General features: G+C 41.0%; 1 protein-coding gene across 1 annotated transcript in view; it reads right to left on the minus strand.

Annotated features, from left to right (window-relative positions):
• Nucleotides 1-11,764: 11,764 nt before the first annotated feature.
• ADGRL4 (adhesion G protein-coupled receptor L4) overlaps nt 11,765-13,421 on the minus strand; it is a 142,233-nt gene continuing 140,576 nt past the window's right edge. The window contains exon 16 of the mRNA XM_038745819.1: nt 11,765-13,262. Coding sequence (XP_038601747.1) covers nt 13,200-13,262 — 63 coding nt within the window. The 3' untranslated portion in view covers nt 11,765-13,199. The remainder of the gene's footprint in view (nt 13,263-13,421) is intronic.

Genomic DNA, 13,421 nt, shown 5'->3' on the forward strand with positions numbered 1-13,421 from the left:
TGGGCAGGGAATGTGTCTATTTACTGTTATTTTGTACTCTCCCAAGAACTTAGTACAGAGCTCTGCACACGGTAAGTGCTCAATAAATACAACTGAATGAATGGATACAAGAATGTTTGAACTATGACCCAAAGTGGTGCCTCATCTCCCTGCCAGTCGTACAGTTCTGGTAAGGGAATGTTTCTTGTTTTATTTTTGTGTTGTTCTTTCCCAAGCACTTAGTACAGTGCTTCACACACTGTATGAGCTCAATAAATATGACTGACTGACTGATTGATTGATCTGACAGCCTGGCACCCACCTCACTATGCACATCCTCAGAGGACAGTCTGCTCTCCAGCCATGCCAGGGGCTCTACTCCCTGCCCCTGTGGAGCTGCCTCTCTTTCACATGGAAGGGTGCTAACCCCGCCGGATGGGGATATGGAGGGAAATGCCCTTGGTAGGCATGATCACTCCCGAGGATATGGGACTGAGACATTTTGGTGTGTCCCTGTGTGGACCCATCAACATGGCTGTGGTCAGCCTGGGCCCCTTCCTCCTGCATTTCACTGAAAGTCACTCCTTCCTCTTTTCCCACGCTACCCCCTGGTTGGAAGATTGGGTGACCTCATAATTTGAACTATGAAGATAGCAGATAAGGAGTTGCAATAAACCACTTACTTTTCGGATCATCTTGAAGGTCCTGATTAACGTGCTATAGCACAAAATGTGCCAATCTCTGGAACCAGTGAAAGAGGCCAGTTGGTTTGATGTGACCCACGTGGGTGCAAATGAGCAGCTACTTACCTGGGGGCACTGGAAATGCAGGGCAGAATCGTAGCTCCCTTGCACCAGTTGAGATAACTGAGGCACAGAGAAGATAAGCAGCTTGCCCAAGGTTATACTACAGAAATATGGTAGAGTCAGGATGAGAATCCCGGTCCTCTGACTCCAAAGCCTGTGCTTTATCCACTAGACCATGCTGCTTCCTACTTGGTATGAACTTGATAGCACTCAATAGAAACCCTCAGCCCTACAGCACTTATGTACATTTCCTTATGCCCTGCCATTTTTCCTAGTTGTAACATCTTTTAAAGTCTGCCTCCTCGGACTAAGACTGAAAACTACTTCTGGGCAGGGATCTTGTCTACAAACCATATGGTGTGGCACCCTTCCAAAGGCTTAATACAGAGCGTGGTACAAAGTGAGTGTTCAATAAATGCTATTGATCAATTGAGTCATTGATTGATTGAGACTGTAAGCCCACTTTCTAGACTGTGAGCCCACTGTTGGGTAGGGACCGTCCCTATATGTTGCCAACTTATACTTCCCAAACGCTTAGTACAGTGCTCTGCACACAGTAAGTGCTCAATAATTATGATTGAATGAATAAATACAACTGAATGAATGAATTGAGAAGAGAGATTTATGATTATTACTTTGGCTTAGGGAAGGGAATAATTAGACCTTGTTTTAACTGAGTAATCTTTGGTCTGAGATAAACATGATTTGCCTCAGTAAGGTATAACAGGCCATAAAATGACAAGTTTAATTCAGTGTTCAAAAACGAAGCAAACCTCATGGAGACCTAAAGCACTTTTGAAACCACTTAAGGTATGTAAGTTGAACCCAACATTCTGGGAGAATTATAAATGGATTTTTTTATGAGACTTGTTGGAAGAATGATGATTTTTCCTTTCATATCGACAGGTTGGAAGGTTTTGGAAACAGTGCTTTTTCACCTGGCTATGACAGGGAAAATATTGTCAGCCATCCTTGTTTCTTTGGTAATTCAATGGTTGAAATATTTATCACATATTACTCTTTACCATTTATCGTTCATCTCTACCATTTTAAGGAAGATAGAATCATTGTCAACTTTAATATTCTGCAGGTGTACTCTTCAAAACTATTGTTGACAGAATGCTCCCATTTCAAAGTTCTGAAATGATTCAGTTTGTTGCTAGTGCTGTTTTACCACGACTGACACATTGTGTACAGGCTTCCTCTTCTCATTTAGGGAGTGCACTATTCCACGAGAAACTGGCTAGTCAAAATTCAAAGGAATAAAACCTACATTTAGCTTCACGTTGGACCTTTTCCTTATGTGACTGTGGACTGCAGTTCTCTGTTCACTTCAGAGCAAATCTAACCTTCCCCTTTCCATCAATAAATGTCATTTATTGAGTACTTACTGTGTGGGGAGCATTTTAATAAGCACTTGGAAGAGTACAATACAACAGAGTTCGTAGACTCATTACCAGCGCTGAAGGAGCCCTTTGAGCCCCGCTGGTGGACTATGGAAGCGAGAGAAGAGAGGAGAAGGGTAGTGGAAAGAAAAGTTCATGAACACAACACGTACCTGGAGAATTGGCCCCTTGAGGCATTTTCTTAAAAGAAAGTTAGATGTCTTCATCTTGTTCTTTGAGGGAAGAGCAGCGTAATCTGAAAGTCTGTTCCATGAGAACACGAGCAGGCCTCATAGTGGGGTTTCACAGTCACCTCTTTTGAATACTGTACAGGATTTTTCACTCTTCCCCGATTATCTCAGAGCTTCTCCTGCAGGGCCTGTAGGGTTATTATGTCTGATTCAGTAGACTGTAATATGCTCATCTCGCTTGGAAGTGTTGCGTACAAATCATCCATTAAAAGGGTAGAATGGGAGAACACTTTGAACATTACTCTAAGATGTGGTAGGTGCATTTTCAATTTTACATAGCTTCAGGGAAAGAATCCCTGAAAGTGCCTTCATTCGAAGTTTCTTTTTTCCCCCACTATTCCATAAACTCATTTTCCCCTGAAACACAAACTCATCATTCCTCCTTCCTCTTTGCGGTTTGTAGTCTTCTAACAATGAACCAAATGGTCATTTAATTACAAACACAACATTTATTTTATTCTAGAATCACTGGTCTTTCAAGACTAGTCTGTCAGCTGCTTGTGAACTAGGTACAGCTCTGTCACAGGATCAACACATTTTATGCAAAATATGTGTTGCAAAAGAAAAATACAAAATTACATCATTTCTGTTTATGAAAGACTCAATTTTGAGTTCCCCCAGGTTATATCAAGCATTTCATGTTCCTCTGAACTAAACTAACCAAATATAAATCGAGTTTCTTCATTTTGTTGTTTCTCTTTCAACTTGTTAAATCATTTGTATTTTTCTAATTTGGGAAGAATATATTATCTCCTTTAATTTTTCTGTTGATAAGTGTATTAAGGATACAATTTATTTTAATAATCCTACTAAGTAGTTGAAATGGCGCTGGCCTGTTTGGAAACCACAACATCTGAAAGTCTAGCCTGGCAGGAATTCATTCATTCATTCATTTAATCGTATTCATTGAGCGCTTACTGTGTGCAGAGCACTGTACTAAGCACTTGGAAAGTACAAGTTGGCAACATATAGACATGGTCCCTACCCACCAACAACAGGCTCACAGTCTAGAAGGGGGAGACAGACAACAAAATAAAACAAAACAATTGGAATAAACAAAGCAATTGAGAGAGAGCTTGCATTTCTCAAGTAAAGCTTCATGGATGTTTGGGTACCAAGAGGTATATTTAAACACAGTAACAGGCTCTCTTAAATTTGAACCCCTTAGGGCAGCAAGGATTTAGTTTAACGTGCAAAACGTACAGGGACCTGTGTCAGTCACTCTCAGTCTTTTCAGGCACATGTAGACACATTGTTAACATCTTCCTATTAGTAGTATTAGCTTCATCTTCATTTCTGATGCTCAGTTCCGAAGATGAACTGCCTGATGATGAGGTCCTAGGAAGAAATCCCATGATTAATGACATGTTAATATGAAAGGCGAGAAAGAGCAAGAAGTTGAGGGTAATGCCACGGCTCAGGCTTCAGTGATAGTGAGATTGGTGGAGTTGTTGATTTGGATAGATTTGGAAGTTATTTGTAATCAATTAATCAATCACTCAATGGCACTTAAAAAATGGTATTTATTAAGCGCTTACTATGTGCAAAGCACTGTTCTAAATGCTGGGAGGGATACAAGGTGATCAGGTTGTCCCATGTGGAGCTCACAGTCTTAATCCCCATTTTTACAGATGAGGGAACTGAGGCCCAGGGAAGTTAAGTGACTTGCCCAGAGTCACACAGCTGACAATTGGCGGAGCCGGGATTTGAACCCCTGACCTCTGATTCCAAAGCCCGTGCTCTTTCCACTGAGCCAGCGCTTATTGCATGCTGACCACTGTACTAGGCACTTGGGAGGAAAAAATAAGATAGAGTTAGACATGTTCCCTACCCACAAAGAGCACACCATCTAGAAAGGGAGATGACCATTAAAATGATTTAATGATAGGAAAACAGGAGAAAATAAGGATTCAAAAGTAGGGGCTGTGGGACTAAGGGGGTGAGGATCAAATATCAAGTTTGAAGTTTTCTTCATTGTGTCTTTAAAGCGTATTTTTTGTCCACCTCTTCTATTTTGGGTAGGCTGGTGTTGTCCATTCTCCTTAAAGATCCTGCCCAGGGAAGGTTCACTGTGATGAGTGTTGCACTGTTGCTGGTGATTTGCCTGCCTTCCTGTTTGTGATCACAGTTTGTGGCACTGTTTGTGATCTCCTATTGTAAGTACTGCAAAAAGAGTGGAACTGTGCTAGAAGTGGAATGTGATGCATTTAATTGATTCATTTCTAATAGCCCAGAGAGAGAAGGTTAGACACTACAATTGTCTTTTACCCCTTTGCAACTAATTCATATTTCTTCCTTATTTGCGAGGATTTACCAATAGCCAAGAACACTGGGGTAGACAGCATTTTATTTGCAGCCTAGAAGTAACATTTTTTAAAATTTTAGAACATAATCATCATCACTCTCATCATCTATTGGGTTTTCACCGAGTACAGAGCATAGAAAAACGCTTGAGAGTATAAAATAAAACCAACAATTTTCTCTTATGTATACATTTATTTTCTCCGAATCTCCTAGCGTGCAGCCTCCTACTTCAAAATTCCAGTGGAAGAAGAGATGATGCTCTAAGAGGTGGCTGGTTAGGTAGGGGAGGCTCGGTGGCTCAGTGACTCAGTGAAAGACTATGAGATTCATCTGTGCTACTACTCACCATTTTCATTTTAGATAGAGCAGGATAACATAAATGAAGGAAATATGGAATATTGATTGTGATTTTGCCCACAGTGCATCTGTAGCCTTCACAAATATCTTCACTTCCTTTTCTGAGAATCCAACTCCTAAGGTGATCGAGATCAATCAATCGATGGTATTTATTGAGCACTTATACACTGTGCAGAGCATTGTACTGAATGGTGGGGAGAGTACAGTTCAGTAGAGTGGGGAGAAACACTCCTGCCCATGAGGAGCTTGCAACCTAGAGGAATAAAAACATGAGTAAATGGAAAAGATACCAAAAAGATGACATAAAATTAAATATGAAAACCAAACTATGCTGTGCCTATTGCCATCTTTTCTGTGTTGAGCATCAACACAAAGGACATGGAGCCCGTGCGTGGATGACTCTGTAGGAGGGAATGTGCAATTAGTTATAGGGTGCTTGGATTACTTAGATTGACTGGTCTGTGTGGTGGAAGAGAGCAGATGGTGAAGAGTAAGGACAATCAGGACCAGGGCTGTTATAACCTGATCTCTTAGATCACACCAGGGTTTGGCAGGAAAAAAAATCCCTATGTTTTAGATTGAGTGTTAGAGGTCCCTGAATGTCATGATTTCCAAGTGGGATTTAAAAGACAGAATAAACGACCTCCCCAGGACCACGCCACTCACCAGGAACTTGAGGAATTGAAAAGTCAGGACGTTTTGGGGTAATTTGAACAATATTTGCAGTGGTGGCAGCACATAGTTGTTTCTTCACAGCAGGTGGTGTTTGCAGGGAGTCCTTTTTGCAGCTCTCTTCTTACCTCCTAAAACTTCCTAAGCTTAGCTGGCTGCTAGGATAATTAACCCCCCTACACCCTGCAGAGCCTTTCAAATGCACTTCCAATACATTAAGGAAAAGAGAAAATAATTATTTTAAGGTTTAACAGTATGGTCCTTAGTTGCTGATATGCCTGCACCATTACTCTAACAGGAAACAAACCTAAATGTAGTTAGGAGAAATTCAAGTGAAACCTATTATTATACTTCTTTTTTCACTGGGGGCAGACAGCCACTTGTAAATTGAATTGCTCTTCAATACACTTGCATTATTTTCTGCAGACAAAAAGAGAGATGTTATTTTGGTCTCAGATGCCATACTTCACAAGGATCTGTAACATCGGCTAAAAAGGAAAACGTTTTACATTTTCAAATTTCCAATTAATCTGGGTGGCTATTTGAGTCACCTGCCCATGCTGAATGCTCTCTACCCTATTCATGTAAATGGGAATGATTCCCTATAATTCAAAATCTTATTCTCATCAGTCAATCATTCTATCAGTCAATCCATCCACCATATTCATTGAGTGCTCTTCCTCCCTTCAAAGCCCTACTGAGAGCTCACCTCCTCCAGGAGGCCTTCCTAGACTGAGCCCCTTCTTTCCTCTCCCCCTCCTCCTCCTCCCAATCCCCCCTGCCTTACCTCCTTTCCCTCCCCACAGCACTTATATATATGTATATATGTTTGTACATATTTATTACTCTATTCATTTATTTTATTTGTACATATTCTATTTATTTTATTTTGTTAATATGTTTTGTTTTGTTGTCTGTCTCCCCCTTCTAGACTGTGAGCCTGCTGTTGGGTAGGGACCATCTCTATATGTTGCCAACTTGTACTTCCCAAGTGCTTAGTACGGTGTTCTGCACACAGTAAGCGCTCAATAAATACGATTGAATGAATGAATGAATGAAGGCTCAGTGCAGGGTGTTGTAATAGGTTCAGCGTGGCTCAGTGGAAAGAGCCGGGCTTTGGAGTCAGAGCTCATGCATTCAAATGCCAGCTCTGCCAATTGTCAGTTGTGTGACTTTGGGCAAGTCACTTAACTTCTCTGGGCCTCAGTTACCTCATCTGTAAAATGGGGATTAAGACTGTGAGCCCACGTGGGACACCCTGATTGCCTTATAACCTCCCCAGCGCTTAGAACAGTGCTCTGCACATAGTAAGCGCTTAATAAATGCCATTATTATTATTAGTATTAGTAGTAGTAGATATGATCTCTTCTCTCAAGGAGTTAACAATTTAGTTGAGAAAACAGACACTAAAATATATTATGGTGGGGCAGCAATCAAGTATAAAAACTTCTACACAGTTGTTGTGGGGGAGAGTACCTAAATGCATAGGTAATGTATCATGGGAGGAAATTGGATGAGGAGATTCATTCATTCATTCAATCGTATCTATTGAGCGCTTACTGTATGCAGAGCACTGTACTAAGTGCTTGGGAAGTACAAGTTGGCAACATAGAGAGACGGTCCCTACCCAACAGTGGGCTCACAGTCTAGAAGGGGGAGACAGAGAACAAAACAAAGCATATTAACAAAATAAAATAAATAGGATAGATATGTACAAGTAAAATAAATAAATAAATAGAGTAATAAATACCTACAAACATATATACATATATACAGGTGCTATGGGGAGGGCAAGGAGGTAAGGCGGGGGGATGGGGAGGGGGAGGAGGGGTAGAGGAAGGTGGGGTCTCAGTTTGGGAAGGCCTCCTGGAGGAGGTGAGCTCTCAGTAGGGTAGTCAGGGAAGGCTTTCTTAGATGAGATGTGATTTTAGTAGAACCTTGAAGATGGGGAGAGTGGTGGTCTGTCAGATATGAAATTTGGGGATTCCAAGGCAGGAGAGGATGTGAACTAGGGATCGACTGTGAAAGAGATGAGGGTCTCATATTGTGAAAGGAACAAAACTGAAGACTGTATAACTGAACATGGATCCACTGAAATTAAGCAGGAATTAAAGAAAATCTGACTTCAGAAGAGAAAGGGTTTCATCAATTAAAATGTCACCATTGCACTACAACTAAAAGGCCTTTAGGTTTTTCATGCTAACGGATATCAGATGGATTTGGGGTTTTTATTGTCAGGCCATAAGAAACAACAATAGATTTTGCTCAATTTTTATTGTGAGCTCCAAGGAAGCCGATTGTCCCTTGTGTCCCTTGTAGGGCAAGCTGTAATTTCTCATGGAAACAAAGTAGAGTTGGGGCCTTTTGAGCCAAGTGCCTTCTCCCTATCCTCATAACTCCTCTTCCTCTAACTTCCTTCTGACTTTGTTCCTCTGATTCTTTTCTTTTTCCATGATTAGGTTTCACTATAGAGCAGAATTTCTTCCAGTTGGGTAGTTGCAGGTTTCCATGATGGATGGGTGGATTTTGAACTACGGTACGTTAATCAGGCAAGATCCTTCAAGGTGATAAATGGCTCCTGATGGGCTGTCTTCATAGTTTAAATTATGGGTTCAGCTGATCTTTCAATCCGAGGGGGAGCTAAGGAAGAAGAAGGTGGGTTTTCCATTTAGTTCAGGTGGAAGGATCCCAGCCCAAGTGTAGGCGCATAGATCAGGGGATGCAGAATATCCACTTGGTAGATGGACTGAGAGGTGGGTGCAAATTGAAGCGTCTCTGATACGGCTCCTTGAGAGAGGAAGTGCCACCCCTTGAGAGGCAGAGAGGCCAGTCCAACGGGGGCAATGGGAACCGGTCTTGTTCTCCACTCATCAGCCCGGACTGTGGACCGATGGTTGGAGCAGGGAAGCCCTTCTTTTCCCTCCCCTCAAAACAAGAAATCACCTGTGGTTCCTTGCTGGGACTTGGACCATCTGGCCATGAGGTCCCTGAACAGGTGAAGGAGACACAGCCCCTGGGTTGACCAATCCCCTTATCATGGGCTGAGACTGGACCCCAATGATGGAAGGAATGAGTAGCCCCAAGTTTGGATACTTCCTGTTTTTTCAGAAAACTGACAAAACAGGAATCCCAGTTTGATTTTTCTTTTCCCTTTTCTGAACAGGCCCTCAGGGATCTTTCTGGTCTTGCAAAAACTCCTCCTCTCCCTGGTCAGGCCGTCCTGGGTTGGGGTGACCCCCAGGATGTGGAGGGCTGCAGCCAGTGCCCGGCCCTGCGGAGGGAAGTGGGCTGTTTCTCTGTTCCAGCTGGCCTCGACCTCCTATCAGAGCTGACCCCACCCATCGCTCATGGCCCTATGACACCGACACCCGTCCCAATATCCATGCCTGAACGTCCATCATAGCTGCACAGACATGTAAGGTGGGGCTATGTTTCTTCACACCCATCCTATTGGCTAGGAAGGGATTATCTAATAGTTCAGCCTTTCCCTGCCTATGCCTAGGTAGCCCTACGTCAGTTTTATGTCAGAGAAGCAGCGTGGCTCAGTGGCACGGGCTTTGGAGCCAGAGGTTACAGGTTCAAATCCCAGCTCCACCAATTGTCAGCTGTGTGACTTCGTGCAAGTCACTTAACTTCTCTGGGCCTCAGTTACCTCATCTGTAAAATGGGGATTAAGACTGTGAGCCCCCTGTGGGACAACCTGATCACCTTGTAACCTCCCCAGTGCTTAGAACAGTGCTTTGCACATAGTAAGTGCTTAATAAATGCCATCATCATCAAATAAGGGGAATAGGGACTTGGAGAGAACTGTGGGGAATTAGACCATGGACTAAGAATAATAATAATAATAATAATAATGACATTTATTAAATGCTTTCTATGTGCAAAGCACTGTTTTAAGCACTCAGGAGGTTTCAAGGTGATCAGGTTGTCCCCGGGGGGCTCACAGTCTTAATCCCCATTTTACAGATGAGGTAACTGAGGCACAGAGAAGTTAAGTGACCTGCCCATAGTCACACAGCTGACAATTGGTGGAGCTGGGATTTGAACCCTTGACCTCTGATTCCTTCTACTGAGCCACACTGCTTCTCATAATGGAATGTTTCTCATGGAATGCAGGTCTACGTAGGCTAGAGGTTGGTTGATCAGTAACAAAAGGAGCTCAGCATTATTATTACGGCATTTATTTAGCATTCATTTATGTGACTAAAACTGGGCTAAGCAAGGTCATCAGATCAGACACAGCCCCTGTCCCTTCTTGGGATTCACAGTCTACGAGGTGGGGAAGAACAGCTATTTTATTCCCAATTTGCTGCATTAACTGAGGCACAGGGGAGTTAAGTGATTCACCCAAGATTTCCCAGCAGTTCAGCTCAGTCTCCCAACTCCGAGTTCTATGCTTTTTCCACTAAGCCCCACTGCCTCCCTTAGTATTGCACAAATATGTGGTCTCTTTTCAGATTTCAAGATGTACACTTGGTGACTTTCATAGTTTTCCAGAGATAAGACATTGAAAAATTTATATGTACTTCTGCTGGCATAAGAAAGACACAAGGATTCACAAAACCTAAGAAGCTGCAGATCTGGATTGTTATTTTAGTATTCCATAATAATATCATTTATTAATAATAAGAATAAAAATAATAACATTCAATAGAGAAGCAGGGTGGCCTATTGGAAAGAGCATGGGCTTGGGAATCAGAGGACCTGGATTCTAATCCCTGCTCTGTCACTTGCCTGCTGTTTGACCTTGGATGAGTCATTTAACTTCTCTGTGCCTTAGTTTCCTCATTTGCAAAATGGGAATTCAATGCCTTTCTCTCTCATACTTAGACTGTTAGCCCCACGTGGGACCTGATCATCTCTTATCTAACCCGGCACTCAGTACAGTGCTTGACACATAAAAGTGTTTACCAAATATCACTATTATTATAAGCACCTATTGAATGCAAAAAGCATTGTAGTAAGAGCTTAGGAAAATACAAGAAAAGCAAAACCTATGTTTCCTACCCACAAGGAGCTTCCAAATAAAGGGAAAGTAAACTAGTGGAAAAGGTTCCAGTCAATCAATCAATCATTTTTATTGAGTGCTTACTGTTTGCAGAGCACTGTGTTAAGTGCTTGGGAGAGGACAATATAACAAACTTGATTGACAGGTTCCCTGCCCACAACCAGCTTACAGTGTAAAGGGGGAGATGAAGAAGAAAAGGAAGAACTCCCATCTAATTTGCCGGGAGAGAGTCAAAGCGAATAAAACCACTTATTCTTTTAAGTGTCTCTTGGATATAAATATTTATCCCTACCTCACTACCTCATTATCCTAACTACCTTACCCTCATTCAGCTCTTTCTTCCTATTTTGTACCCTTCCATGAATTCATCTTCCCTTTTTAAATCAATAGACTATCCAAAATGGAACAAAAGGGATGTTAGAAGAACAAAAGCGAAGGAGAATCAGACCCAGGTGCATGATTTGCTTCAGTGGAACCATATTTTGTCATTGCTGTACATCATGCAATCCATCCTTAAACTAAAACACGCTGAGGAAAAAATCCGTCTGCTGGTTATGACAGCTCTAAGTCTTTGCATTTTCTTCCCACAAGCCAGGTGTCCTACTGACAAAGTGGGAGGATTGATGAATTGAAGACATGTAGAATGGCAGGGTTAAGAGTTGCCATCTGGATCGGACCTCGAGCTAAGTTGCGCGCCCACTGCATTGGCCACGCTCTCAGACAAATGACTTTTGAAGTCATTACCCAGTTGGAAAGCATGTTTCCTGGCCTACTTCCTCTTTTACCACGAGTGGCCAAACACATGCGTTTGCTTAATAAATATTCTCTAGTGACAACGGTTGCAATGGGTCACAATTCTAACATATACGAGTAGAAGATTTGAAATGACTGGTGCTCCCACAACTACTCAGGTGAAAAATGAAAGTAGTAGCAATAGGTGGGCTCATCTGTTTTGATAAAAAACACACAGAAAAGTAAATGAAAGAAAACATTCAGGTGATAAGTTTATTGGAGATGGGGTGCTTTTTCATTTGAAACTTCATTTAAAAAATACCAAAATGAAATAATGACAATACTTTGAAAATCTAAAGCTGAATCTTTCTTGTATAAACACTTCTTTCATTCAGGGGCACAACAATAATTACTTTTAGAAAAAAACAGGCAATATTGCCAAATGTTTTTCAATGAGAAACTTTTAAGCAGCTACAGACAGTATATTTAGCTGGACATATTCTATAAAATAATAAGACCTCTATAGCCAGGTGAAACAGAGAAAACTGAAGAACTCCTCCTTTCTTTGTTATAAATAACACATTTTTAAAAGGTGCATTTTTTTAAACAGAAAAGACAAATTTTCCATTTATGAACAGCTACATATTTACAATGGTTTCTCACACAGAGTACAGAAATTTAAAAAGAAGTCTGGTAATAAGCTCTATGGCATTTAGAGCACCAAAGAAGTAAAGTACAAACTCCTCCCTGACCAACCCACCAAATTAGTGTGTATTCACTGCAATAAAAAAGATTAAAAAAACTAGTAGAATACAAAATATCTGTTTCCTATATATCTGCTTGTATAATGTTCCTACACTGAAAGGCACATTCTGCAATTTGACTTTGACAAAGAAGGGCAGAATTTCAAACATTTTATAAAATTACAAACTTTTCCAACATTTATTTTGTTGGCTTAAACACCTGAAGTCACAGCAGTGAATAACAGTGAAGTGCACCTGCAGTTTAACTGTGAATTTAAAAAGGAACCAAGCCCCTGTCAAAGCATTCACAGAAGAAAAACCATTTATCGAAGTGGCTTAAGCTGTTTTCCTCAGAAATTCTACTTCATGCAAGACCGACAGTTCGCAAAGACTTTCTACAATTATTTATTTGCTTTCAGAATCTCTCATTTATTTTATATGTCAAAGTTTTCAAAGGGGAGAATTGTGTTGCAAAGTCATTTTCTTTTAATATTCTGATTCGGTCCCTCTTCATTCTTCCTATAATAGTCCACTTTATGTAAAGAAGCTCGTTACCACGGAAGGCAGGGGGTAACATTTCAAAAGGCAAAATGATTTGAAAAAATGTATATATCAGTTGGTTCTTTTATGATATTCAGAATATTTCTCATGTTAGAACTAATATCTGAGCTTGGAAACAGCTATAGCTCTATTAAGAATTCAATTTCTTTCCACTTCTATGCAATACCCTGCTTGAAAACCTATGACTTGGAAGAGTGTACAGTATAGATACAGTAAGTATATTAAACGTGATTTGCTCATCTAACTACAGTTCCTAGGCTGTAGAGAAAGTGATTGAGTCATAAGGTTTAACCATTCAATAGGTCATTCCATATTTTGGCAATATTGCTTGTCTTGATACTATTAGTCGGCAGTCTTTGCTTCCCTACAATAGGTTCTTTCTGCATCTTCCCTTGTGTTTACCGTAAACATCCAAAACAGCAAGGTACATTTTTGAATAACCTATAGTATTCTTCTTGGATCTGGAACAGAAGAGAACACGAATGGTTAATGACAAACACTGTATTCTGACCACAGAAAGTACGAAATTGTTGAAGGTCACAAAAATCCCGCTAAGGGGCTTTTCGGGACAAGATTTTAAAGACAACAGGTTGCAAGACTGTTTACAGAGAGACAAAAAT

Source organism: Tachyglossus aculeatus, chromosome 4 (genome assembly GCF_015852505.1).
Source record: "Tachyglossus aculeatus isolate mTacAcu1 chromosome 4, mTacAcu1.pri, whole genome shotgun sequence".
Classification (NCBI taxonomy): domain Eukaryota; kingdom Metazoa; phylum Chordata; class Mammalia; order Monotremata; family Tachyglossidae; genus Tachyglossus; species Tachyglossus aculeatus.